General features: G+C 36.1%; 1 protein-coding gene across 1 annotated transcript; it reads left to right on the forward strand.

Moving 5' to 3' along the window:
- On the forward strand, nt 1–27,822 carry LOC149239741 (putative fatty acyl-CoA reductase 4). The gene is made up of 14 exons (XM_089369958.1): nt 1–117; nt 207–310; nt 960–1,165; nt 1,297–1,397; nt 13,272–13,512; nt 13,605–13,766; nt 14,520–14,601; nt 14,707–14,973; nt 15,180–15,307; nt 15,398–15,541; nt 21,995–22,064; nt 27,115–27,336; nt 27,512–27,594; nt 27,735–27,822. Exons 1-14 carry the CDS (start codon nt 42–44, stop codon nt 27,820–27,822), a joined length of 1,974 nt encoding a protein of 657 aa, XP_089226084.1. The 5' UTR covers nt 1–41.

Here is a 27,822-nt window from a genome sequence, read left to right on the forward strand (position 1 = left end):
TTCAGCAGGAGCTGCCAAATTTGTGTAGTGTTAAGTGAGAGATGGCGTCCAACGCTCTAGGATTTCTCAAGGACAAGAACATATTAGTGACTGGATCAACCGGTTTCCTAGGCAAAAGTATTTTTGGCGTTATTAATGTTAAATTGATCTTTACATATATTTGGATTTCAGATAACAAATTGTTAATTACTGTTTACTTGGTGCAGTTTTCGTGGAGAAAATCTTGCGTATACAGCCTGGGATTAGCTGCATTTATGTTTTGCTGAGGGCTGAAGATGTAGAGTCAGCCAAAAACCGATTTAAAAAAGAAGTAATAAATTTCATAGGGAAATTCATTGAGAATTATTTTTTATGTATAAATTTGATTCAAAAACGGATGAAAACTATAGATTTATGCTAGTGAAAGTTTAATCCATTGATTCTTGGGTTGTGGTCTTTCTAGATTGATGCAACATCTTAATCCATAGAAATTGTAGCTTTATGGTAGTATGAGTCTCACCAATGGACTTTTGGGTGGTGGTTCTTGCAATTATCTTTATTTAAATTGTAAATTTAGGGAATATCTCAGAATGTAATGCTTATGGAAAATGTCAAACAAGATTCTAAGATATTTGCAGAATCTGCAATCCTGGTAAAAGTGGCCCTAGTATGATCTAGAATATTAAGAATCAGAAAAATGAATAGATTCAACAAAAGGTTATGGGAAATGTCAAACAAGATTGTAAGATATTTGCTGAATCTGCAATCCTCGTAAAAGTGGCTCTTGTATGATCTAGAATATTAAGAATCAGAAAAATGAATAGATTCAACAAAAGATTCTGTATAATATTTTATCAATGACGTTTTAAGAGGCGAATTATCCAGCTAAATTTTATATATTTGACTGTTTGAATGCCTCTAATCGATCTCCTCATTGCTCAGAAATTAATCCTAGACCTACAAACCCCTTTGAATGACAGGTTATGAGGCTGGAGTTGTTCAAGATTCTGAGGGAGCAACACGGAGATAATTTTGAAAGCTTCATATTCCAGAAAGTCGTTCCTGTTGTTGGAGACGTTGCAGTGGATCATAATCTTGGAATTGATGAGGAGGCCACGAGAGAGCATCTCTGGGAAAATCTCGACGCCATTGTTAATAATGCAGCAAGCACAGCGTTTGACGACAGGTTTGCTTAGTTCTAGTTATACCTAGGAAAGGGCTCTGCTTTAAGTAGGTGTTTATCCTAGCTATACCTAGGAAAATGTATCTCGGTTGCAAAACCTAACTTATTCAAGCAAACGCTCTTGCAAAATGTAGATATGATACCTCTCTCAACGTCAACACAAATGGAGCGAAAAATATGGTGGAATTCGCCAAACGATGCCGGAAACTTCAAATCCTTCTGCATGTCTCAACAGGTAAGGGAAGATGCTTGTACTCCTAATAATAGGGAGTTGTTCATAATAATAGGGAGTTATACGTTTGAACATTTAATTTTAAAAATAATAATTTATAAATGGTGATTAAATTTGTTCAGTTCAGATTCGCAATTGTTTATATATTCAAATGTTTTGAAATTGTTAAATTAATTTTTCGAAATTATTAAATTAATTTTTAATTTTAAAATTTGAATTTCTATGTATTTAATTTATTTATTTTTTCCAGTTTTGTAATGTATATAAATATATAATTTATTTATATTAATAATCATTTAATTTATATAATTATTATAATATATTTATACTATAAAATTTATGACGTTAAAGGTACTATTAGCTAAGTTGCAAATTAAATTAAATCAAATAATGCACCTTGTCAACAAACTATAAAGTGTAAGTGAAAGTAAATAGGTAAAAATTTAATAAGAATTTTTAAAATTAAAATGAGTTGTCAGAAATCAATCATACTTAATTTTATAAGGGTAAAACATGAACGAATATGTTTTCATAATTTGGATATATGTTTTAAGTTTTCGAAATTAGTTAAAAATTTCTACGTTCCAAATTGTTGGGGATTTTTAATGGGAAAATCCCAAAAACAAAGAAATTAAACTCCACAGAGGCAATGCTCTGTTTCACCTCTACAGGATCTTTTACACAGCGGAGACAAAACAAAAAAAATATTTGCACCAGACAGAGTTTTCACACACCACACATTTCTATTCATTAATAAAAGCAACTGCTGTTACAATCTTCTTCCTCTCTCTCAGAGGGATTCACCGAGAACATTTAACAAAAAAAACTCTGTCTTCTCCTGAGATTTTACACTGCTGTGTGTAAAAATCTCTTTTACATTCACTACTGTAAAAACAGACTTGAACTATAGAAAAATTACTTTGACTGCTGTGTGGAAATTATACAGATTTTCTTCACGCTGCTGCGTGGGTTACAATACATCGCACTGCTGTGCCTCACTCTTCAATTTCATTACTTCGCACTGCTGTGTATTACCATACCTCCTCTACATTACAATACACAAAAAAAATTACATATATATTCATGGCAATAAAACAAAAGGACTTACATACGTTTTCCACTTGCCATGCTTCTGTAAAATAAAAAACAATAAAATTAAATGTTTTTACCAGCCTTTACTTGTGCCCATACTCCCGCTGAAACAAAATTAAAAACTTCATCAAAACTTACCAACCCACAGTAAATAGCATTTACTGTTTTACTGACATTTACTGGCGGTAAGTAAAAAACTTTTACTTCACGTATAATTCATTCAATGCTGGCCCATACTTCACCCTTTGACTTTAATTAGATCGCATCGCAAAATCCATTTGGTCGGAACACAAAATTGGGGCACACCCATATGTTGCGATCTGCGATATGCGATAGGATCGCATCGCATCATCATTCGTCATCGCAGCGCATGGGACAAGAAGTGGAGAGGGCAGCGATCTGCGATCTGCGATGGATCGCATCGCAAATAAACTCGGAGTTGAAATTATTATTTTAACACTCCCCTTTAATTTCAACTGCTGGGTTATCAATCATACCCAAACATTTCCTCAAAAATTCAAAGCTCTTCTGATCCAATGGCTTTGTCAAGATGTCTGCAACCTATTCTTGAGTTCTGCAATGTTCTAGGACAATTTCTCCATTGTTCACCAATTCTCTGATATAGTGAAACCTTGTATCAATGTGTTTCGTTCTCTTATGAAACACTGAATTCTTTGACAATGCAATAGCTGAGCTATTGTCACAAAAAATCACTGTCTCTTTTGCCTGCTCTTGGCCTAAGCTTCTCAACATTCTTCTCATCCATACTGCCTGACATGCTGCTGCTGTGACTGCCACATATTCGGCCTCTGCTGTAGATAATGCTACAATGGATTGCTTCTTAGAAGCCCATGAAATGGCTCCTGTGCCCATATGAAAAACATAACCGGAAGTGCTTTTCCGATCATCTACACTTCCAGCCCAATCACTATCTGTGTATCCAACCAAATCTGAATGTTCTGAGGCATTATATAAAATTCCAAACATTTTGGTACCTTTCACATAACTCAAAATTCTTTTTGCTGCCTGCCAATGTGCCTCCTTTGGCCTCTCCATGAATCTGGAAATTAAACTAACAGCATACATTAAATCAGGCCTAGTTGCTGTTAAATACATAAGGCTGCCCACAATGCTTTTATACAAGCTAGGATCAAAATCCTTGCTGTTGTCCTCTCTACTGAGTTTTAATCCCATTACTGTGGGAGTGATCGCTACCTTGCACTCTTGCATGTTAAATCTGTCCAAAACTTGATTTACATATCTTGCTTGAGATATAAAAATTCCTTTTTCATTTTGATCTACTTCTATGCCTAAGAAGTATCTCAACAAACCCATGTCAGTCATTTCAAATTCATCCTTCATGACTGATTTAAAATTCTCAATGAGCTGATCATCATTACCTGTGAAAATCACATCATCAACATACAAAACAACAATCAAAATTTTACCATCTTTTTCTTTGATGTAGACTGTGGGTTCTCCCTCACACTTGTCGAATTCATTATCCAATAGATATGAATCTATTCTGTTGTACCATGCTCTTGGCGCTTGCTTCAGCCCATAAAGAGCTTTCTTCAATTTGCACACTTTGTGCTCTTCACCTTTCTTCTCATAGCCGAGAGGCTGTTCAATGTACACCTCTTCTTTTAACACTCCATTTAGGAATGCTGACTTCACGTCCATTTGGTAGACTTTCCATTTGTTTTGTGCTGCTATGGACAGCACTGCTCTCACGGTTTCCATTCTTGCAACCGGTGCGAAAGTCTCCTCATAATCTCTCCCATATTGCTGCTTGTAGCCTTTGACAACCAGCCTTGCTTTATGCCTTTCAATCTTGCCTTCAGCATTGCTCTTGGTCTTGTAGACCCATTTCACACCAATGACTTCTTTGCCTTTTGGTAGCTCAACCAAATCCCATGTTTTGTTTCTCTCTATGGCATTCATCTCCTCATCCATAGCTTCTATCCATTTCTTATCTTTAATAGCATCTTCGAAATGAATAGGATCATCAACATGACAATACAAGGCAAATAAGGAATTCATTCCTTCATTATAAATGTCACTTAAGTTTCTGTATTTCTTACCTCTTTCATTTGGTGTGCAAGTGCTTGAAGATGCACTTGAATTTCCTCCTTGTGGTGTGCTTGGAGAAGCACTCTCATTTCTCCTCAAGGGTGTTCCTTGCTGTCCTTGTGTTGGCGCTGCTGTTTGGGGATGTATTTCTACCATTTCCTCATCATCTTCATCATGAGACAAACAGTTTTTAACATTCACTGTTTTCTCGATGCTTCCATCCCAAGCTTCCTCTTCAATGAATTGAACATCCCTGCTTACAAAAAACTTCTTGGTGGATGGGATATACAACCTGTATGCCTTGGATTCCTCACTGTATCCAATGAAGAGACATTTCTCCCCTTTGCTGTCCAACTTCCTCCTTAGCTGATCTGGTATGTGTGCATAGGCCACACATCCAAAAACTCTCATGTGGGTGACTCCTTGTTTTCTCCCACTCCATGCTTCTTCTGGCACTTTGTTCATGACTGCTTTTGTAGGACACCTGTTCAAAATATACACAGCACAATTTACAGCTTCAGCCCAATAATCATTTGGCAAATGCTTTGCCTTCAACATGCTCCTCGCCATATCCATGATGGTCCTGTTCTTCCTTTCAGCAACTTCATTTTGCTGCGGAGTGTACCTTGCTGTAAATTGTTTATGAATTCCATTTTCTCTACAAAAACTTAGGAATTCCTTGGAGATATACTCACCTCCTCTATCAGTTCTCAAAACTTTTATATGCAGCCCGCTTTGGTTCTCCACAAGTGCTTTGAAATTTTGGAATTTCTCAAACACTTCCGATTTGTTCTTCAAGAAATAAACCCAAGTCTTTCTTGTAAAATCATCAATGAATGTTAGAAAATATTGGCTGCCTGCTAAAGATGGGTTTTGCATCGGTCCACATAAATCTGAGTGGATGATCTCTAAGGGTGCTTTTGCCCTTATGCTTTTCCCTGATGGAAAACTTTCTCTATGTTGTTTCCCTAAAATGCAACCTTCACATAGGCTGTCCGGTTTCTCTATCAATGGTAATCCTTTTACCATTCCTTTTCTGCTTAACAAATTTAGGCCTCCAAAATTGAGATGTCCAAACCTCAAGTGCCACAACCAATTTTCATCCTTTGGCACGCTTTGGAAAGCCTCTTGGGTAACTGCTGCAATTACATTTTTGTTTTTCAAATCTGCTCTTATTCTGAGAGGGAACATCCTGTTCCTCGTCATTTTTACTTCAACAATGCATCGTTTGCTGGGTGCTATATCCATGATGGTGCATACATCATTTTTAAAGAAAACATTGTACCCCTTATGGACAAGCTGTCCAATACTCAAGAGGTTACATCTCATTCCGGGGACATAGTAGACATCTGCTATGGTTTTCCTTTCACCTTGCTTTGTAAATATTTTAACTTCTCCTTTACCCATAACAGAAATTTTGCTATCAGTCCCAAGTGTGACTTGTGACTTCACACTTTGATCTAAAGCAGAAAACAAAGCTATGTTTCCTGTCATATGGTTACTGCAACCGGAGTCTAGAAACCATATATCTTCACTATTTGTTTCAGCCATGTTACAAGCTAACAGCACATTACCTTGGCTGACATTTTCTCTAGTAATATTCACACTAGATTTATTATTCACATCATGCTGCTTCTCCCTACATTCACTGGCATAATGCCCATATTTTTTACAGTAATAACATTGGACATTAGATTTTTCATACCTTTGTCCTTGAGCATGATGTTGTCCACTTTGTTGGCTGCTGCCTTGACCTTGGTTCTGATTTGGATTGATGCCTCTTCCTTGAGAATTTGCAGGACTGTTCCTTCTACCTCTGTTTTGGCTTCTGCCTCTTCCTCTCTTGTTTCCTCTGCCTTGACCTCTTCCTCTTCCAAAGGACATCTGGGTCTTGAAAGCTTTCTCTAGAGATGAGTTTTCATTCCTACTCAACCTCTGCTCATGTGTTATCAGTGATGCATGTAGCTCATCAACTGAATAGTTTGAGAGATCCTTTGTCTCTTCAATGGTGGTGACTATGGCATCAAACCTTGAGGGTAAGACCCTCAATATTTTCTCCACAATCCTTCTATCTTCAATGGTTTCTCCATGGGTTCTCATTTGTGTGATTACACCAATCACATGAGTGAAGAATGAGTCAATGTTATCTGACTCCTTCATGCACAGATTCTCAAAATCCTTTCTCAGCAATTGTAGTTTTGCTGTCTTCACTCTCTCCATGCCTTGATAGGCTGTCTTAAGGGTTTCCCATGCTTCATTGGATGTCTTAGCTGCTGCTAACCTTGGAAACACACTCTGGTCTACTACTAGATACAACAACACACGGGCTTTTGAATCCTTCTTCCTATTGCTCTTCAGCAGATCCTTCTCTCCTGGAGTTAATCTATTAAACTCATTTTCATCTACTGGTTCTTCAAAACCATCTTCAACTATTTCCCATAAATCTTGAGAGGCAAAGAGGGCTTTCATAGTTATTGCCCAATAGTCATAGTTCTTCCCATTAAACTGTGGGAGCTGGGTGTTAAACATACCCATACCAGTGCTGGTGCTAGCCATTCCTTGACTGTGTATTTAAAACACTGACTGTCTCTTTAGCAACACAAAAAAAAGCTTTGTGAAATACCGGAGTATTTTCCTGACTGAGCCTTCACTCTGCTTGAGAAGTTTTACTGCTGCAACAAGCTCCTCCCTTTAGCTTCTTTGTCACCTTCAAAGAGCCTAAGCCTGCTCTGATACCACTGTTGGGGATTTTTAATGGGAAAATCCCAAAAACAAAGAAATTAAACTCCACAGAGGCAATGCTCTGTTTCACCTCTACAGGATCTTTTACACAGCGGAAACAAAACAAAAAAAATATTTGCACCAGACAGAGTTTTCACACACCACACATTTCTATTCATTAATAAAAGCAACTGCTGTTACAATCTTCTTCCTCTCTCTCAGAGGGATTCACCGAGAACATTTAACAAAAAAAACTCTGTCTTCTCCTGAGATTTTACACTGCTGTGTGTAAAAATCTCTTTTACATTCACTGCTGTAAAAACAGACTTGAACTATAGAAAAATTACTTTGACTGTTGTGTGGAAATTATACAGATTTTCTTCACGATGCTGCGTGGGTTACAATACATCGCACTGCTGTGCTTCACTCTTCAATTTCATTACTTCGCACTGCTGTGCATTACCATACCTCCTCTACATTACAATACACAAAAAAAAATTACATATATATTCATGGCAATAAAACAAAAGGACTTACATACGTTTTCCACTTGCCATGCTTCCGTAAAATAAAAAACAATAAAATTAAATGTTTTTACCAGCCTTTACTTGTGCCCATACTCCCGCTGAAACAAAATTAAAAACTTCATCAAAACTTACCAACCCACAGTAAATAGCATTTACTGTTTTACTGACATTTACTGGCGGTAAGTAAAAAACTTTTACTTCACGTATAATTCATTCAATGCTGGCCCATACTTCACCCTTTGACTTTAATTAGATCGCATCGCAAAATCCATTTGGTCGGAACACAAAATTGGGGCACACCCATATGTTGCGATCTGCGATATGCGATAGGATCGCATCGCATCATCATTCGTCATCGCAGCACATGGGACAAGAAGTGGAGAGGGCAGTGATCTGCGATCTGCGATGGATCGCATCGCAAATAAACTCGGAGTTGAAATTATTATTTTAACAAATGAACAAAATCAATATTATATCATGGTTAAATTTATAGTAAATATTTTTTTTAATATTTAAAAATGGACTAAAAAAAAAAAAAAATATAAATGATTAAAATATAAATATAAATTTTTAAATATTTGTTTTATTTTTATAAATTCGATCATATATATTTTAATAAAATTATAATTTTTTGAAGTGTATAAAAAGAAACTGTATAAATTTTTAAATTTGTATTTATCATCTTTATACATTTCAAACTTATTATTTTAATTAATTTCTCTAACAAAATTAACACAAACATTCTTTGAATTTTTTTACAATAACTCTTATTTAATTGAAAATCAAGATTAATATTTTAATATTAAATAAAATACACACTTAAACTTTTCATCAAAGATACATCTGCAAAATTTTACAATAACAACTGTAAATCAATACGTTTCCAATTAATTGCGTCATCACTCTTTATAGTTTATTGTATTTTTTAACAAGATACATGATATTGTGTCATCAACATTGATGATCAATAAACATAAAAGTGCATGACATAATATAGAACTTTAAATATAACGCCGGAGAGACAAGGAAAACCAGATTGTTACATTATTTAGATATATTACATAACTTATAATAAAATGAAGTCGAGGCTTTGTTAATTCGAATTGCTTAAGGCTTCCATAGCTTTCTTCCGAAGAATGTTTCCAACCTGGTATATCGTTGCTTCAGACGCTGATGGACTGTCGAGAGGACTGGCAATTATGTGGGATCCGACTCGGGTCAAAGCAAAAGCCTATAAATGTTGTGCGGGCGTCCTTCTTTCTGCTTTGGTCAGGGGCCGGCCCAAGATCTTAAATATTCTGAACATCTATGCACCGTATAGGAACAAATCATCATTTTGGGATCTGCTGTTTGCATCGGAGATCCTAGATATCCAATCTCTTTTGATAGCTGGGGATTTTAATATTTCTTTGAACTCTAACGAGTGTTGGGGAAACTGCAGGAAATCTGATCCTTTTGCTGATAGGCTACGTGCGGAATTCCTTAATAGGAACCTGGTCGATGTTATCCCTCAAAAGATGGCTCCGACATGGAACAATTGCAGAACCGGCTCGGGGTACATTGCCAAACGTCTTGATCGTTTTATTATCAATGCCTGTATAATTGAGCAATGGGGAATGCCGGTCGCATGTACAGGTTATGATTATACGTCTGATCACCGCCACATCTTCCTTGAATGGAGGGATTTGGAACATAAGCTGGGATATTCGTTCAAATTTAACAGGATCTATCTTAAAGATGAATCATTCAACGCTCTTATTACCACAAAATGGGAGGAATTAAAACAGTTGGAGCGGATATCCTTCTCCACCTTTCGCGATAAGATCCAAACGCTGAGAGAAACGGCTAAGGATTGGCTAATTAAAAAGAAGAGAATGGATAAAAAGGCGCTTGAAGACATAAAGAAAGATTTGAGGGTTTTAACGGACTCGGTCCCCTTTGAGTCTTTGTCTTTCGATCAAAAAATCCATTTCAGATCCCTGGAGAAGATGAAACAGGCGTTGCTGCTCAAAGAAGAATCATCTTGGAGGCTCAAAAGTAGAGCGATTTGGCTCAAGGAGGGCGATCGTAACACAAGATTTTTCCACAATTTTGCAAACGCGTGGAGGATAAGGAACTTGATATGGAGGATCAAGGATGAAAATGGAACCTTCGTTCATTCCCAGCAGGATATCGAGATGGAGGCATCGAAGTTTTTCCAGAAGCAATATAAGAGGCGGCCTAATGAGATTAATGATGTATTTGGGATGGTTGAACAGGTTCCTATAATGTTCGATGAAGCTGCCAATACAGATTTTCTTAAGGCCATCATGAAGGAGGAACTTCATGAAGTCATAAAAAAGTTTCAGAGGGACAAAAGTCCTGGGCCAGATGGATGCCCGATCGAATTCTTCTTACACTTCTATGACTTGTTCAAAGTCGATTTGCTGAGCATGGTTGATGCGTCCCGTATGTCGGGGAATATCAATAGCGCCCTCACTGCAACTTTTATAGCACTTATCCCGAAAAAGGAGCACACTGACTCATTTGTTGACTACAGGCCAATAGCATTATGCAACATCCTCTTCAAAATCATTTCAAAGATAATTGCTGAGAGAATGAAGTCGATCCTAAACTCGTTCATTTCCAAGGATCAACATGCGTTTTTAAAACACAGAAATACCCTGGATGCTGTCGCCTCGACTCAAGAGTGTCTGTTTTCTGTTTTATCAAAGAATCTTGATGCTGCTATTTTAAAGATTGATTTGGAAAAGGCGTATGACTATGTGGACTGGGGTTTCCTCCGCATCCTCCTTGCAAAAATTGGTCTGGGGTCTCAAGGAATTAATTGGGTGATGGCCTGCGTTGAGAACGTTCAATACTCAGTAATCATTAATGGTCTCCCAACAGCTCCCTTTAAGGCGGAAAGAGGACTTCGTCAAGGATGTCCTCTCTCTCCTCTCCTTTTTATCCTTGTCATGAGCACTCTCAGTTCGCAGATCAACAAAGCTGCTGCAGAGCATCGTTATGCCCTGATTAAGATTTGCAAGAACATCTTTCTTTCACACAATCTGTTTGTCGATGACATTCTTACTTTTGCTATGCTATGCAAATCCAGTTGGTTATGTCTCTCAGGCATCTTTCAGAAATTCCAATCCGCAACGGGCTTGGTCATCAACAGAGCCAAATCCACTTTATATCATAGCGGTTCAAATCTGGAACTTGCGCAATGGATTGCTGATCTATTTGGTGTCAATTTGGCAATAATCAACGACGGATTCAAATACTTGGGCTTTTTCCTCAAGCCAAAGGCATATGGAAATCAGGACTGGGCTTGGCTCATCAACCGTTTTTACAGGAAGATTTCAAGATGGGAGATGCGATTTTTATCTCTTGGAGGCAGATTAATTCTCGTTCAATCTGTTCTTTCCCAGCTTGCGGTCTATTGGGCTCACCTCTTTTATTTGCTTGCTGCTATTGTAAGGAAAATGGTCTCTTTATTAGCAAATTTTCTTTGGGGAGGGCGTTCTCATCATTCTAAGATCCACCTGGCAAAGATGGATATCATTTCCAGGCCCAAACGGTCAGGCGGTTGGGGTCTCCTTCATATGTGCTCATTTGGCAGGGCACTCCTCTGCAATTCTCTTCACAGGGGCGTCTTTGGTAACGGCATATGGAGTGCCATCATCAATCAAAAATACTTGAAAGGAAGGCCTATGGTTTATTGGTACAGGAATAAGATTCTTGGTTCAAAGAGAGGATCCGCTATTTGGCTTGGATTCAAAAAGGTACAGGACCTCTTCTTCGATTTTCTCAGGTGGCGTTTTTCCTCCGGCTCCAATATCATTATAGGCGTAGATGCAACTGTTTATGGTCTGGAAAAAAAGCTCTCCCCTGATTTGATTTCATTTCTACACACTCGGGGTTTGTTCACTTGGGACAAATTGATTCTGTCATGGTCATCCTCCTCGCCGATCTGGAAGGGTGCTGAGGATCTTGGTCTACCTCCTTTGCTGCAACAGTCTTGGGAACTGGCGAAAAAGTTCTTTGTAGACAAAGGCATCATTCAGACAGGTGATACTGATGAACTGATTTGGTCTAAGCCGAATTCAACACACCCAGTACGTGTACAAGATTTATATGATGCTGCCTCGACTTATCAACAGGTGCGGCCATCTCCAATCTTCCCTTACAAATTTTGGAAAGCTCATTGCCCGCTTAAGGCAATTTTATTCTCTTGGCTGCTTTTTTCTAATAGAAACCTCTCATGGGAGGTCCTTCAGCGAAAGGGATGGTCGGGTCCAAGCAGATGTGTTATGTGTCGTCAAGCGCCGGAAACGAATGTCCACATGTTTTTCCAGTGCCCAGCATTGGCCCAAATCTGGTATGAACTTTCATTATCTCATGGTTTTTCTCAGCAGGTTTTCGCTTCTGTGCAGGAGGGATTCAAGTGGTGGTCAGCTCAATGTCCAGAATGGCGATCTTTATTCATCATTTCCTGTTGGTGTCTCTGGAAGTGGAGGAATGCCTGCATTTTCCAGGACTCCAAGGAACCTATTCTCTCTTCTCTCATTCACATATCTGCGATGCTCAATCCAGCATGTCAATGATGTTTTTCTTTTCATGATGTCCAGCAAATGGTTTTGCTTGGCTTTTGCTTATATCTTCGGATTTTTCAGGATATGTTTTGTCATATTGGGTTTTCTCATGGACTTATCTCGGCTCCTCTGCTAGCGAGGCCTGCTAATATCTCCTGAATGTACAGAACTGCTAATATCTCTTGAATGTACAAAACTGCCGGCCATCTGCCTCCCGACATGTTTTTGGCTCTTATGTGTCTGCTTTATATTTTCTTAATATAAAATATGATGATTTTCACTCTGAAAAAAATTCGAATTGCTTAACTTATAATAAAATAAAGTGGAGGCTTTGTTAATTTAAATTGGTTAACTTATAATAAAATAAATTTGAGGCTTTGTTAATTTAAATTGGTTAAATTAATTGCGCATTATCTTTTCATTATTCCATCGCTATCCTTCATGGTTAAGGTTACGATAATTTCATATTCCAACCTCATCTTTCATGCCTTGATTGGATTACACTTTTGTCCAGCCAAGATTATTGTTTTCTTCTATATGTGCAATCATGTAGCATAACAGGTATGTCCACAAAGTTTTTTCACATCTAAAACAGAAAAGTATTTTAAAAAAATAAGTTAAAATGTGTAAATAAAGTGAGATTTACAGAATTTGTATTTTAAAAAAATAAGTTAAAATTTGTAAATAAAGTGAGATTTACAGAATTTGTAAATAAAGTGAGATTTTTGTAAATCTATGTCTAGAACTAAAATTTCAGAAAATTTAAGCGGGATATTTGTAAATTTATTCCAAATACCATCCATTTATTAAAAAAAAGAGAAGAAGAAGGAATTACCATCCTCATACATTCACAGACTTAGACTTATCTTTGTTTAATGTGGCAAAAGCTTACGTTATCGGACATGGAAAAGGAAGAATTATGGAGAAGCCTGTGAAGATGGGAGAAACTATAACGGCCGGCAATGGACCTAAGGACGAAGGCGGTCCACCTTTCGTAGACATTAAAGCGGAAATTGATTTGCTGGAGAAAACACTCACCGAGATACATATGAACTCGTCTACCCGCACAGGCCAAGGTTCTTTACAAGATGCAGATACCAAACGTCTAAAAGAATTGGGCTTAGAGAGGTTTGTCACCCTCAGAAGCCATTTACTCATACTTTGCATAGATGTATAATTCTGAAAATGGGAGTTAGGTTCATTCATGGAGGTCTTAACAGGGCTAGGAGATTTGGGTGGCCGAATACTTACACATTCACCAAAGCCATGGGAGACATGCTAGTAGAAAATCTGAGAGGAAATCTTCCAGTAGTGGTTCTTCGACCGAGTATTATTGAAAGCACTTGGGCAGAGCCCTTCCCTGGCTGGATGGAAGGCACCAGGTATTCGTAATCAACCATATTTTGCAATCCAGAAAAATTAGTTTCTTTTGTGACATTGTTATCAGTGAGTATAGATTTGAATTTATTAAATAACCTGAAATTGAGCATGAGGGTTTCAACTGACATACATGACCTCGTCATGGCAAAACAATATTCACAATATAGATTATTAATGATTGCTTTGTGTAAATAACCTTTATAGGTGACAGTAATCATCACACTTTTCACAATCTCAACTCAGTGATGCCTGGTTATAGGTGACAGTAATCATCACACTTTTCACAATCTCAACTCAGTGATGCCTGGTTTTATCCAATTTTCAGTAGTAATCATTAGCCTGGTTTTATCCAATTTTCAGTAGTAATCATTACAAGTATCATAGTATGTAGAGTACTTAAGGATTGCCATCTTTCCACATTAGTTGGACAACATTGGACAACATCTATTATTAGTGCTAATTGCTTCTTGCAATAAGCAAAACTATACACGGATAGGTTGAAAGTTGAAACCATAACCCTTTCTCAATTTGAATTTAGGGATACATGATTCCACTATTTTACAGAAGCAATCACTGCAAAGATGTATAATGATTGCTTCTTAAAATGAACCCAGCTATACACAGCTAAGTTGAACCATCACCCTTTCACAATTCAATCATAGAAATACCGGTTGGGGAGAACCTAGCCTTTGTATACAATTAACATCACATTATTAATACTGATGATATGCATTTTTTGGAATGTATAATTGCAGAACCATAGACACTCTGATAGTAGCATACGGAAAAGGACGAATTTCATCCTTCTTAGCCGATCCAAACCTCATCCTTGACGTGGTTAGTCACTTCCTTCCACCATTTATCTTCAATGGCTTGCCCCCATATTATTGTTCATAACTATAAAAATATGTTTGTTTATTAATGATATTATTTGAAGAGCAGATTCCAGCAGATATGGTTGTAAACGCGATGATAGTAGCTATGGCCACACATGCTTCCCAGAATGGTCTCTTTATTTATCACTCGGCATCATCTACTGGAAACCCGTTGCGTTCCTCTGTTGCAACGGACGCCGCTTATAATTACTTTTCGAAGAATCCTTGTGTTGGCAAAGATGGAAACATAGTTCACGTAAAACCGCCGCTGTTTCTGGAGAGCATGAGCAGCTTTCGGGGATACATGTTTACACGTTACAAAGCACCACTACAGGCAAGCATCTCCTCCACATTTATTTTCAACAAAGATTTAGAAATTGTAATAAAAAATTCAAATTATTGTAATGAAGTTTGGAAATTTTCCTTTATCATAATGAAGTTGACATGGATTTATGGAAAACGTGAAGTGACAGAAATCTGCCTTAATGGTTGCAGAACACTTAGCTAATTAGAACTGCTTGCATTGGTCATGTTGAACAGGTGCTTGGTCTTGTGGACAGTGTCTTCTGCAACATGTTCAGAGCACATTACACTCGTATGCTCCGAAATTACAACTTCGCCATGTATTTAGCAGAGTTGTATGAGCCCTACGTTTTCTTTCAGGGAAGGTAATGCCCGTGTCTACATTATCTTTTCTTTTGGTCAAACATTGTATACGATTTTTCTTTTTGATAGCCGAATCTGTGGCCTTTTATCAGGTTCGATACAACCAATACTGAAAACTTGTTCAGAGAGATTTCGGCGGAAGACAGAAAAACATTCAACTTCGACGTAAAATGCATTGATTGGACACATTACTTGTCAGAGGTTCATATTCCTGGAGTAGTCAAACACGTGCTCAGGTAAGATTGAAATGGCGGCCTGGAATCCTCGTCCGGAGCTGGAATAAACGAGAAAGGAAACTCGTAGGGAAGCTGTAAATCGGCTCGACCAATGCCGAATAATAAAATTCTGTCTGTTCTCCCGTTGTAAAGCTTCAACGGATCTTATTGGGTGTATTTTTAATTCAATTGAATCGTGTCAATGTCGAAGCTGACCAGCAAATTGATCGTGTACATGTGTTTTTCTATGATAAAATAAAATATCCGTGTGCTTCTCAGTCGTCAGCACTGAAGTTTTCTCAGTTGTGTTAGGTTATTGTTGGCTCTGACGTTGTTGGCTCGTCGTTATAAATTTTTAGTGGGTTATGGTTGGTTCTTAAGTCGTTGGAGACGTTGGATTCTTTATATATATATTTTGATTATAAAATTTATTATGGTATTTATTTTATTGTCAGAAATGTTTACAGTTATATTTTTCGAAAATTTACTTCGCTATGATTATTTTTACATTTAATTATCATTATAAATATTATTAATGATATATATATAATAGATTAGGATAAATATTAAAAGTATGAGGGTGGAGGAGAGTGGATATTGTAAAAGTATTGTAAAATTGTCTAGGAAAAAGTTTTTTTATTTAGCATAAATTAAGTATGGATGGTTATTAAAATAGTTACTTCATGATATATCTTATATTGTCAATATTTTAAAAAATCATAACTAGCATTTGTATCAGATGTTGCAAAGGAAACGTTGTAAGTGGCTAGCATATATGGAAGAAGAGCATAGATAAAAAGAAATAAAATGCACATAAATCCATGACCTCATTAAATCTTCCCTACCAATCACATAGTCTCAATTTATCAGCTGCTCAATGTTTTAACGCAGTATTAGTGGATTCTAGCAAAGTAATTAAAAGAATTAGTCAATGATTGAAATTTCCATGGTTTTCTACAAAACTATTACCTAAGAAAGAAGTTTCATAATAGAATCAATGTTTTAGTTAACAAATGAAAATAGTTGAACAAAGATACAAATTAGATTACTGCAACAAATTCACTCACTTGAGCAAAGGGCTGAAAGGAAGGGCGTGGTAGAACAGAGATAAAAATCAAGCTACTTTGAGATTTATATGCGTGAAGCAGGATGTATGGTAGATCCTTGGGTAGTTCTAATATAAGTCTCCTTGAGCTTTGGCTAGAAATTCATCACTGCATGTACATGGTTCTTATTAGTTGAGTAATGTGACTTAGTCCAGTGTAGTTATCCAAAGATTGCTTTTGCATTAATTGAAAATGGAAGACTTGTGTGTGAATGAACAGAAGAAATTTATTCTCAATATGTATATGTTAAGCAGACCTCCCTTCAAGAGGAAAAATTTGAGAAGAAAAACCTTGAATCCTAGACCTCAATTATTTAATACCAGTGATATGGAAATCGAAATAAGAAATGCAGTCATAGAACATGATAATTACAATGCCATAAATGAAAGAGACAATTCTGCCTCCTTTTCAAATGAAGAAAAGTTTATACAACAACACTTTATAGCCTCTGAGAGCATCAATCTCATGGATGTTTCTCCCACATAGCCATACGTTAAACTGAGTTGACTCTAACACACTAGAAATAATGAAATCAAAGACTTGTCTTTCACCTTTTGCAAATAAAGGTCCCCTGTGAAATTTCAAGTGCTACAAACTAGGTATGAGTATCTATATTACTATACCCCCAACCCTCGAAAACTGTTATGATGATAATTGTCTCTTGTCCTCTTAGCTTGTTGCAAAGATTTAATAAGCATTATTCCATCTGCAATCATCTTCCGAGTTTTTCCTTGGTCATCTGATATCAAAGGTAATAGTGCAAGAATATTTAGACTATGGACAATCCCTATAATAATACAAAAACCACTAATGTAGTTAATTTTTTTCTCTTTCAGGGATTACCTAACACACAATTCGTCAAAACCATAGACAATCAGTCCTGCAAAAAGAGATTAAAATATCAATAATATTATGAATTATTAAATAGAAAGTTAATCAACTAAAGCGTTAACAAGTCCAAAGAATTCGGAAAAATAGATGCATGCCCTCAAGTTCCCCCTAGGTTAGCTTTTTGTGTGCTCCCATCATCTTTGGAGCAAGACCAATCATGACCTTCATCACTCAGATTTGATCTATCAACTTTCCCACTTGTAAGAGGCTAAGTCTAAGGATCTCCTAGCCTTCAAATGTCACATTTCTAAAAGATCAAAAGGAAGTTTTAATGCCTTGACTAAGATCTAAGTGGCTCCCTCTTCAAAGATTTTCATTATCCAAAATAGAGATCTTTATCTCTTTTCGTGCTCTTTTCTAAGGGAGATTCTTAGTTATAGAATCTATAGATAAAAATCATTGGTGCTTCTCTCTATCTAGGATCCTCTAATCTCTTCTTCACCACCCCCTGTCTACTCGGTTGTTCTACTTTCAAGACACTTTCAAGGAACTCCCATCCTAGAGCTCAGGATAGACTTCATCAGATCATCAAATAGAGCAACTCTAAGAGGTCACAATGCCAGAGACAGAATACCTCAGCATAAAGTACCACTCTCCAAGCTCAACCAAGAAACTAGTCTTCTATTTATAGTTTCTTCCTCCTAGCCTTGTGTTAGCAAAGATGGGTCTCGTCAATCTAAGGCTCCTCTAAGGCTCCATCGTGGGATTACACATTCAAGCTCCATCAACCACAAGCACTCTCCTAATGACCCTCTCAAGAAATGCATCAGATCCTTCATAATGATTGAGGTCTCGCATGATGAGACTTCTCCCCTCCCCTCTCTTCCAGCCTCATCTTCTAGTTCCATAAACACTTGACATGTACGTATGGAGATTTCACTACATATTCATTGTTTGTCTCTGTTGTTCTCTTTCTTGGAATATCTTTACCTTTTTGTAGTTTTATTATTAGATCTTTTCATGTTGCTATTAGGGTAGCTATAGGAGTTGCCTTTGCATTTGCACTACGAATGACATTGAATGGACTCTTTTAGTGCCACTGACTTAATATTTGTGATCATTCATTGGAGAATGAGAAAATTATCTATCTTATATTATCATGGCATCATAGAAATGTTGGAAAAAGGATAATGTAAAGAGAACCCTACCATACTAGTATGCAAATAATTATTCTTTAAAAGTTTATTTTTCTTTTTGGGGAAGCCTATTATGGTGCCTAAAGATTGAATAAAGGAAAGTATATTTGCAATTATAGTGTGCACACATGTATATAAAAGTGGGGTGCATTCTAAAGACCCACTGGATATGTAGGTGCACACATGCATATAAAAGTGGGGTGCATTCTAAAACCTTACTGAATATGCAAGTGATTGATAACTATGTATGTATGACCATGTGCATGATAGGGCATTGGGTGAAAAATCAAATATCTTTATAGGGAGAGGAAGAGTGTTTTCAATTCATATCCTACTTGTACATTCACGAGACCTTTTTCAGTGTCATCTCAAGTGAGGATTGATTTGGGTTCATATTAAAGAAATGTTAAAATTAAGTATTGACATATTATCCTGTGTAAGATCTGATATATATGGAAGCATTTAGTTTATTTTTATCCATGCTCTCATACATGATTAATATTTTATTTTAATCCATGCATTTAGATTATCCCATGTCTAATTTAATAGCTCTCATGGTGTATTGTGGTTACCTATGCATTTATGTTGAATCTCTTTCACTTTAAGATGCACATTCTTCTGTACATATCCATTTATTTTCAGTACTACACATCTCTAAAATCTGGTCCCAAAGACTAAAAATTATTATTTTCACTCACCCTCACTCGACTATTTACAAACAAGTCAAGAGGGAGTCTGAACAGAGAGATCTTCTAACTGTGATAGGGGTTGATTGTTCAAGGGATGGTCTATACCCTATTAGGATCAAACCCATCTGCACCAGTCGATTCCAGTTCTGGTTTGGCAAGTTATAAAACAACAACTAAAATACGTGACACACTAACTTTAGAATTTTAGATTTGCGATCCAGGAGATCTATTATAGCTCCACATTGAAATGAGTAACTGAGGGGGTGTATATAGTACTTTGGGATTGCTAAGGTAAAAACTGAAAATGTTGTGGTATCACCTGAAAAACGGTTTCAGTGCAATATATTAGACAAGGGACCGACTCAGAGCAACATTTCAGACTCGATTTCCTCTGCAATTTTTGAAGATGGAAAGAATATGATCTTGAGAGATGATGGAATTTTGAGATTGGAAAACGTATTTTCATATATAAAATTTGAATTATTCCTCATGCCAATTTTATTGTACTTACAGAAAAAGGAAGGAAGTGAAACACATTTCTTGATGGAATTTCTCTTTTCAACAAATGTTTGTAGCTGCAAAAAGACAAGTATTCCTGATCCTTCTAGATTTATAAAACCTATTCTAGCAAACCTTCCTGGCTCGGAACATTAGTTCCACCAAAGTTGTAGTCCATTCAGATCATGTAGAGTTTACATTTTCATGAGTAATAGTCTCTATGTTTAGAGCCAAATTCACATGACTTGGACTTGACAACGAGTCAATAAACCCATCTAAGATTGAGAACTTGGCGACTTGGCAAAACTCTTTGGGCAATAATTCATGTTAAAAATGATAAAAAATTATAAACTATCTTAAAGTTCACAAGAAAAGGAAAAGGATTACCATTTCATGACAAATCCATCATATTGTGTTGTAGACCATAGACCTAGATTTATGTAAATACTAAATAACTTCAATTCTCATAATATATAGCACTTAACATTGAACAAAAATATTTCAAATAGTTAAAATGATCCACAGTCTAAATTTTGTATAGAAAATAGATCAAAACTCGAAATCACAAACTCCAAAGTGGGTGGTGCTTCTGTCAGAGTTTTATGAGTTCAGTAGTAGAGAACACGATAGGAAAAAGAAATAAGATAGCCAAGATCCTTGAAGATATTATTTCAACTTAGTGTCATGATACATAGATGTGGAAGATATACATTATGTGGACGTTACGTAACTCCCAATTCATAGCCCTTGAGTTCCAACACCTAGCTTGTCTTCATTTTACTATATCAACATAAAATAATTTTATAATACAATTTTTTCCCACTTTAAAGCTCCTAAGTATTAAATATGACTATTATAATTTATTTACTCTAATATCCTTCTTTAATGGTGATATTAGAGATAGTTTCTCATCACATAAGAAAACCAGTTTATGTGGGCCAAACAAGCCGGAAAATGTGTCTACATCCCACTTCTGTTTAGTGCCACCAAAAGGAACTTGAAGCAAATTGCATTCCATGTAACCAACATGTTTGATGCAGGCCAAATCATGTCACCAACCGTTTAACCATTGGCTCAACAATCGAATAAAAGTTAATGTTGGTTGAAAAATTCATCCCTCTACCACTAAATCAATGATGCAGAGTATGGTTTTTCCATCGAACACACCTCTTCCATAACTTGGTACTCTTGTTTTGATTTACTGTAGAAGTCTTATCCTGCTTCATTATAGAAGCCCATTTGCATTCACTCTCCTTGAGGGTATGATTGCATTCATCTTTTTCATATATATCAGTAGATAAAACAAAATAAACACGCTTCTTACCTTACCTTTTCTATTTAGACATAGATCTCTTGGTTGAGGAAAGCTCAGTCTAGTTTTTCCATCGGACACACCTCTTCCATAACTTGGTACTCTTGTTTTGCTTTAGTGTAGAAGTCCTATCCTGCTTCATTGTAGAAGACAATTTGTGCTCACTCTCCCTGAGGGTATTATTGCATTCATCTTTTTCATATATATAAGTAGATAAAACAAAATAAACACACTTCTTACCTTAGATTTTCTGTTTAGACATAGATCTCTTGGTTGAGGAAAGATCCTTTAGTTACATGTACTCTAGAGTTTTGTAGTATCACTTGGGACTCTTGTTTTATCTTCCTAAACCTAACCCTCAAATCTTATCATTCCTCTCCTAGAAGATATTCTACCTTTCTTAGAAAGAAAGTGAGCTCTATCTTTCAACCTCTTCTGGAAAGGGAATCATTTGGGTCACTCCACATCCACTCATTGATTTTTCCTTCATTAGTGACCCATAATATACTAGGTCTCCTCGCATCAGTGAAAGTCCGCAAATAATAAGGAGCCTTAGCTGAGGTGACAGTGGGCTAAGTCTCCATTTGTTTCCCTTGGCCTAGCATTTTCCCTTTAGGAATCCCCTTTAGATCCCCTACTAGTTTGAGTGGTAACAAGGCCCTTATAGACCTTTTCCAGGGACTACCAATCATGGTGCTAGGATCCATATATTGCCTTTGAAGGTTGTTTTGCAGCATAGAATATACCAATATTAATGTCTTTGTGAAAACCATTTCCACTTTTCTATGGAATGTTTGACATTCATGCTTTACTTAGAATTTAAACATAATCTCTATGTGCAGATTGGCAGGCTGGAAGACATACGGTCTCAAACACTTCATGGAATTATTGCAGTGCAAAAGTGTTTCAGAGGTTATCAGGTCCGCAGTTATTTCAAGGAACTAAAGAAAGCTACAATTTTGGTTCAATCATGTACGCCCTCCATCTTATGCTTTCTTTTATGTAGGTAAAAGGAAACTTATACTCAGTTTGACTTTAAGAAGTAGGCATAAATGCCAGGCAACCTATATATTGCATTGTAAGATAAGAATGTATGTGTTGATGCTTGATCAAGTTCTGTGCTTTAATACTGCACTTCTTTATATGTGCAGTGTTGAAGGGTAAAAGAGCGAGGAAGGAATATGGGGTGTTGAAGCATAGAAACAAGGCAGTTGTCACTATACAAAAGGAAGTGAAATGCATGATTGGCAGACAACAATACCTTACAACTTTGAGATCAACAATTGTAATCTAGGCATGTAAAATAGAGATATATCCATCTACTAAGATATCCTCCTTTTTTAAAGAGATGGATTTTATGAATTTTGTTCAGGGAGGGGTATACAATTGCATCATTTGAGGCTAGAAATATGTTGCAGCAATGCGTGGTTAGCTTGCTAGAAGGAACATCGTGGTCAGATAATAGTCACCAGAAAGAATATCTGCAGTAAATATCTTTGCAGAGAGATACTTTGGAGATTTACGTAAGAATGAAACAAAAATCGATGCCAAAGTTAAAGGAATGGAAAGGGTACCAGATCTACCAAAAGTAAGTCAAAATTTATAGGCCTTAGAAGTAAAGGAACCAGTTGGCTTTTTTGGTTACTACAAAAGTTCAATATATCTGGATTTCAAGCTCCAAGTAAGGTATACAATTTAATAGAAAACTCATAGTTTTGATATTTTCTTATCTATTTTTACATCTATTTTCTCATAGAAGTCCTCTAAGTATGATTTGGAAGACAAGAAGATATTCCAGGGTCAACCTTATTTCATTTCATATTTTTAAAGTTGTGTCCTGGCTGTAGAGACACTTTTGAAAGAAAAGGAACATGAAAACGCTATCTTATGCCAAAAAATACATCAATACGAAACTCGATGGTCAACGTATGATATCAAACTAGCCTGCATTGAGAAAACGTGGCAGAATAATATGACTTCATTACAACAAAGCCTTGCTTCAGTGAAAAAATGCTTGGCAGTTGATAGAATGGTTATCCAACAGGAAAAGGAAAAATATTGTGATTTAGATATTTAGCCTGGCGTGTCTCAAGAACATGTTAGAAGACATATTCCAGCACGTGATGATGACTTTGACTGGGATGAAGCTACTTCAGCTGAAACAAAGACTCCTGGTCCTCATCACACACCCCAGAGTCATCTTCAGTATTCAAAGTTTGGTCTTAGTTGAAAACTTGAGGTTTAAAGATAAGGCACAAGTTTTCAATGATGATGCAATTTTTTTGGTGGAGGTGAAGTCAGGGAAGGGTACGACAAATCTTGATCCTAACGTAGAACTTGAGAAGTTGAAACAGAGATTTGATATATGGGAAAAATACTTCAAAGATTGATTGCGTCACACTAAGATAATTCTGCAAAGGCAAGGGAGTGCAGATTCTGCTGTAGCAAGGGAAAAGAAGAAATGGTGGGGAGAGAGAAGAAGCTAGCATAGTTATGATGCTTGCTCAGAAGCATGGAATCTATTATCAATTTTCAAATAAAGAGGGAGCATGGGTGAGAAATTTTTCATGATATGTTGTACTGTTATTTGCCCTTTTGTTGTCTACCTCGTATAGTAGCAACTAGTGTGGATTCATCTATGACTTTGAGACAAGTTACCAATCTCCAATAAAAAATGAATTTCTCTACTGAACGCAGTTAAAAAGGTTATAATTTTGGATAATTAGCCCTAAATTCCGTTCAAACAAGGATGAAGCGCAGCACATGGATGAGAAATGCCTTAATATTGTGTTCTGTCAGCTTTTGTGTAACTCTATACACACTAGACTTAGTGTGGGTTTACTTGCATGTTAAAGAAATGAATCACATTTAGAAAATGACAAAGAAAATCACAATCAAAAGATGCTAACAGTCTTAAGAAAGAAGATTGTTCCAATTATATGGGTTCAGTGCCATCACAATAAAAACTTGAAGCTTGTAGATTTCTGTCTATGTAATTTTTCCAGTAAAATGTGGTGTATATTGGTCCAATTTCTTTTAGGTGTATGATGTTAAGCATGGAGGGAAGTGATACATATGCCTCTATCCAGAGAGTTTTGATTCATTTAAAAGAAAAATAATTGTTATTTCTTGTTTGAGATATTTTACTTGCAGTTTTGTTGTCTTCTTATGGAGCAATTGAGGATAATTTCTCATGGCTGAGGATCAGCAAGTTTCGTCTTGGCGCTTCTCATCAAGAAGTTTCTTTGGATGCTTATCTTGTATAACCTAAGAATTATTCTGATCACAAGTTTGTATATTATCACATCATTGAATTTGTATTCGGAAAATAGAGGATTTAGGAAAATTTCTTTAGGGAAACATCCTTATGAAAAATGACAATTAGTAAACTCTAATTTCAATGTATGATTTTGTTAAGAAAAGGAGAAGCCTGGGAAAAGTTCCCCTAATGCAATCCCCCAATAGAAAATGAATGGTCTTATTACTTTGTCTTTCTCATATGAACAATGAGAATAAGGAGTCATACTAGATGAAGCGAGAGAAATTAATTTGATCATTCTAGCCTGTAATGAAAGCTAGAAAATACTTTTATGTCAGGAAATGAATGGTCTTATTACTTTGTCTTTCTCATATGAACAATGAGAATAACGAGTCATTGTCCAGATGAAGAGAGAGAAATTAATTTGATCATTCTAGCCTTTAATGAAAGCTAGAAAATACTTTTATCCTGCATAAAAGTGCACATTTTCGGAGTATTTTCATTTCTATGATGCACTGAGGAAAATCCCTATAGATAGGCTACATATCTTCTCTTCAGAGCACACATAATTCTCAATTGTATATTTGAATTTCTAAAAGTGTTCAGGTAACAATAAAAATTCTTTTTTTTCCCTGCTAATGTTCTAGAAGAAAGAGGTAAAACTGTTGAAAATACAGATATAAAAAAATATATATATATAACTGAGCCTAGTGAGGCATATTTCTTTTCCTTTACTCATCATTTTACACAGAATTCAAGTAACTATATTACGCAATCGAATACGAAAATATAACGAGTTACAAAAATATTTCATAAAGGAACTGTAAGCGAATGTGTGTGCAGGATTCATGGTTTAGGCTTCCTATGGTGTAAACAGAAAATGATAACCACCAATGACACCCAAGTTATTTTTATACCTCCTATTAAATGATAGTTATTTGAAAAAAGACCAGATAAAACAACAAATTCTGCCTATAAAACAATAAATTCTGCCTAGTAACTTTGTTAGAGGAATACTCAAATTTTCAATTAAAATTTTCCTATTCAAAGAAAATGAGGCAGAGGACAATTAATTATTTAATATATAGAAAATAGAGAATTTAGGAAAAGTTCTTTTGGGAAACGTCCTTTTGAAAAATAACAATTAGTAAACTCTTATTTCAATGTATGATTTTGTTAAGAAAAAGAAAAGCCTTTGGAAAAGTTCTCCTAAGGCAATCCCCCAGCAGAAAATGAATGGTCCTATTACTTTGTCTTTCTCATATGAACAATGAGAATAACGAATCATTGTCCAAATGAAGCCATAGAAATGAATTTGATCATTCTAGCCTTTAATGAAAGCTAGAAAATACTTTTATCCTGCATGAAAGTGCATATTTTCTGAATATTTTCATTTCTATGACATTGAGGCAAATCCCCATAGGTAGCCTACATATATTCTCTTCAAAACAAGCAGAATTTTCAATTATATATTTGAATTTCTATGTAACAATAAAGAGTTTTTAGAGTTTTTTTTACCTGCTCATGCTCTGGAACGAAGAACGAAGAACGAAGAGGTAAAACTGTTGAAAATACAGATATAAAAAAAAAAAAAAACAAAAACAAAAACAAAAACAAAAGGGCTTGTTCTTTCGAGCATGGTGAGACTTGTTTTTTTTCCTTTACTCATCATTTTGCACAGAATTCAAGTAACTATTTAACACCGTCGAATTTAGAAATATAATGAGTTACAAAAATATTTCATAAAGGCCCTGCAGGCGACTGTCAAATTTCCACTTGCATTAGTAAATCAAGGAATATCCTTATCTAGTATATTCAAGGGAAAACATAATACCAAAATTAGAATTATATATAATAAATAAGGTAACTTTGTAGGAATTTAAAAGAAAGAGAAAAAAAAATTGCTTTGTCACTGTAATCTTATTAGCTAAAACCACACGGAGAATAGTTATGTGTTGAAATTTTATTTTTAACCCTACACTATAATTTAATTGAATATAATAGTTGGGCTGCGCAAGGCCAACAATTCATAACCAAGAGGCAAGCCCTTTAAAACCTAAAAATGACCAGTTTTGATCAATACGAGAACCCTTAACTGAAAGATTCAACCAAAAACGAGATGGTCAGTGGTCATCAGTTCGAATAATGGCTGATGCAACAGTGGAAACCACACTGTTTATTCCACAAATGTTGTGTCCTATGAACAACTTGTAGTAATCATCTTCACACCCCCCATGAATTCTTGATGATCCAAAATGGCTTGTCCTTGAACCTGCCAGGGGCATACCTTGCTGCACCATATCCCACAAGCAATATTCCGGGATTCAAATTTTGTTTTATGCAAATGTAAGGGAAAGAGACTCCAGCCACATATGTGTGCATAAAATCAACATTGATACCCATTGTAACAAACAACATCCATTGAATGATTCACAATCATTAAGGGCATAAAATATTAGAGGATTGAAATAATTAATGAAATAATATGTCAAAATGTTACATGATCTTACCAACTAAAGGCGTGTTCTTCACAAGATTGGCTGCAATTTTGTCTTCATCTGACACTCTGCTGAAGTTGAAAAGCATAGGTGCAACTTTTGTCCTATCAAACTTACAACACCCCTCAATCCCTTTGTATGGATAATCTTCCTCCTTTTGCAATCCACCAACTTTGAGAGCATACTGGTACATAGTTGTCATTAGGCCTCCGTTGCATCCCGAGTCACAGTCATCACGAACTCGCCATCATCTATTGGAAACCCGTTGCGTTCCTCTGTTGCAACGGACGCCGCTTATAATTACTTTTCGAAGAATCCTTGTGTTGGCAAAGATGGAAACATAGTTCACGTGAAACCGCCGCTGTTTCTGGAGATCATGAGCAGCTTTCGGGGATACATGTTTACACGTTACAAAGCACCACTACAGGCAAGCATCTCCCCCACATTTCTTTTCAACAAAGATTTAGAAATTGTAATAAAAAATTCAAATTATTGTAATGAAGTTTAGATGGATTTATGGAAAACGTGAAGCTACATATATCTGCTTAATGGTTGTAGAACACCTGTACAATTCTGTGACTGCAATTGGTGATGTTGAGCAGGTGCTTGGTTTAGTGGATAGTGTCTTCTGCAACATGTTCAGAGCACATTACACTCGTATGCTCCGAAATTACAACTTCGCTATGTAGTTAGCAGAATTGTATGAGCCTTACGTTTTCTTTCAGGGAAGGTAATGCCGGTATCTATATTATTTTTTCTTTTGATCAAACATTATATACTACGATTTTTCTATTTGATAGCCGAATCTGTGGCCTTTTTTCTCAGGTTCGATACAACCAACACTGAAAACTTGTTGAGAAAAGATTTCGGCGGAAGACAGAGAAGGATTCAACTTCGACGTAAAATGCATTGA

The sequence above is a fragment of the Pinus tabuliformis genome, chromosome 8 (genome assembly GCF_031772625.1).
Source record: "Pinus tabuliformis cultivar Carrire ecotype Pingquan chromosome 8, CPIR1, whole genome shotgun sequence".
Lineage (NCBI taxonomy): Eukaryota > Viridiplantae > Streptophyta > Pinopsida > Pinales > Pinaceae > Pinus > Pinus tabuliformis.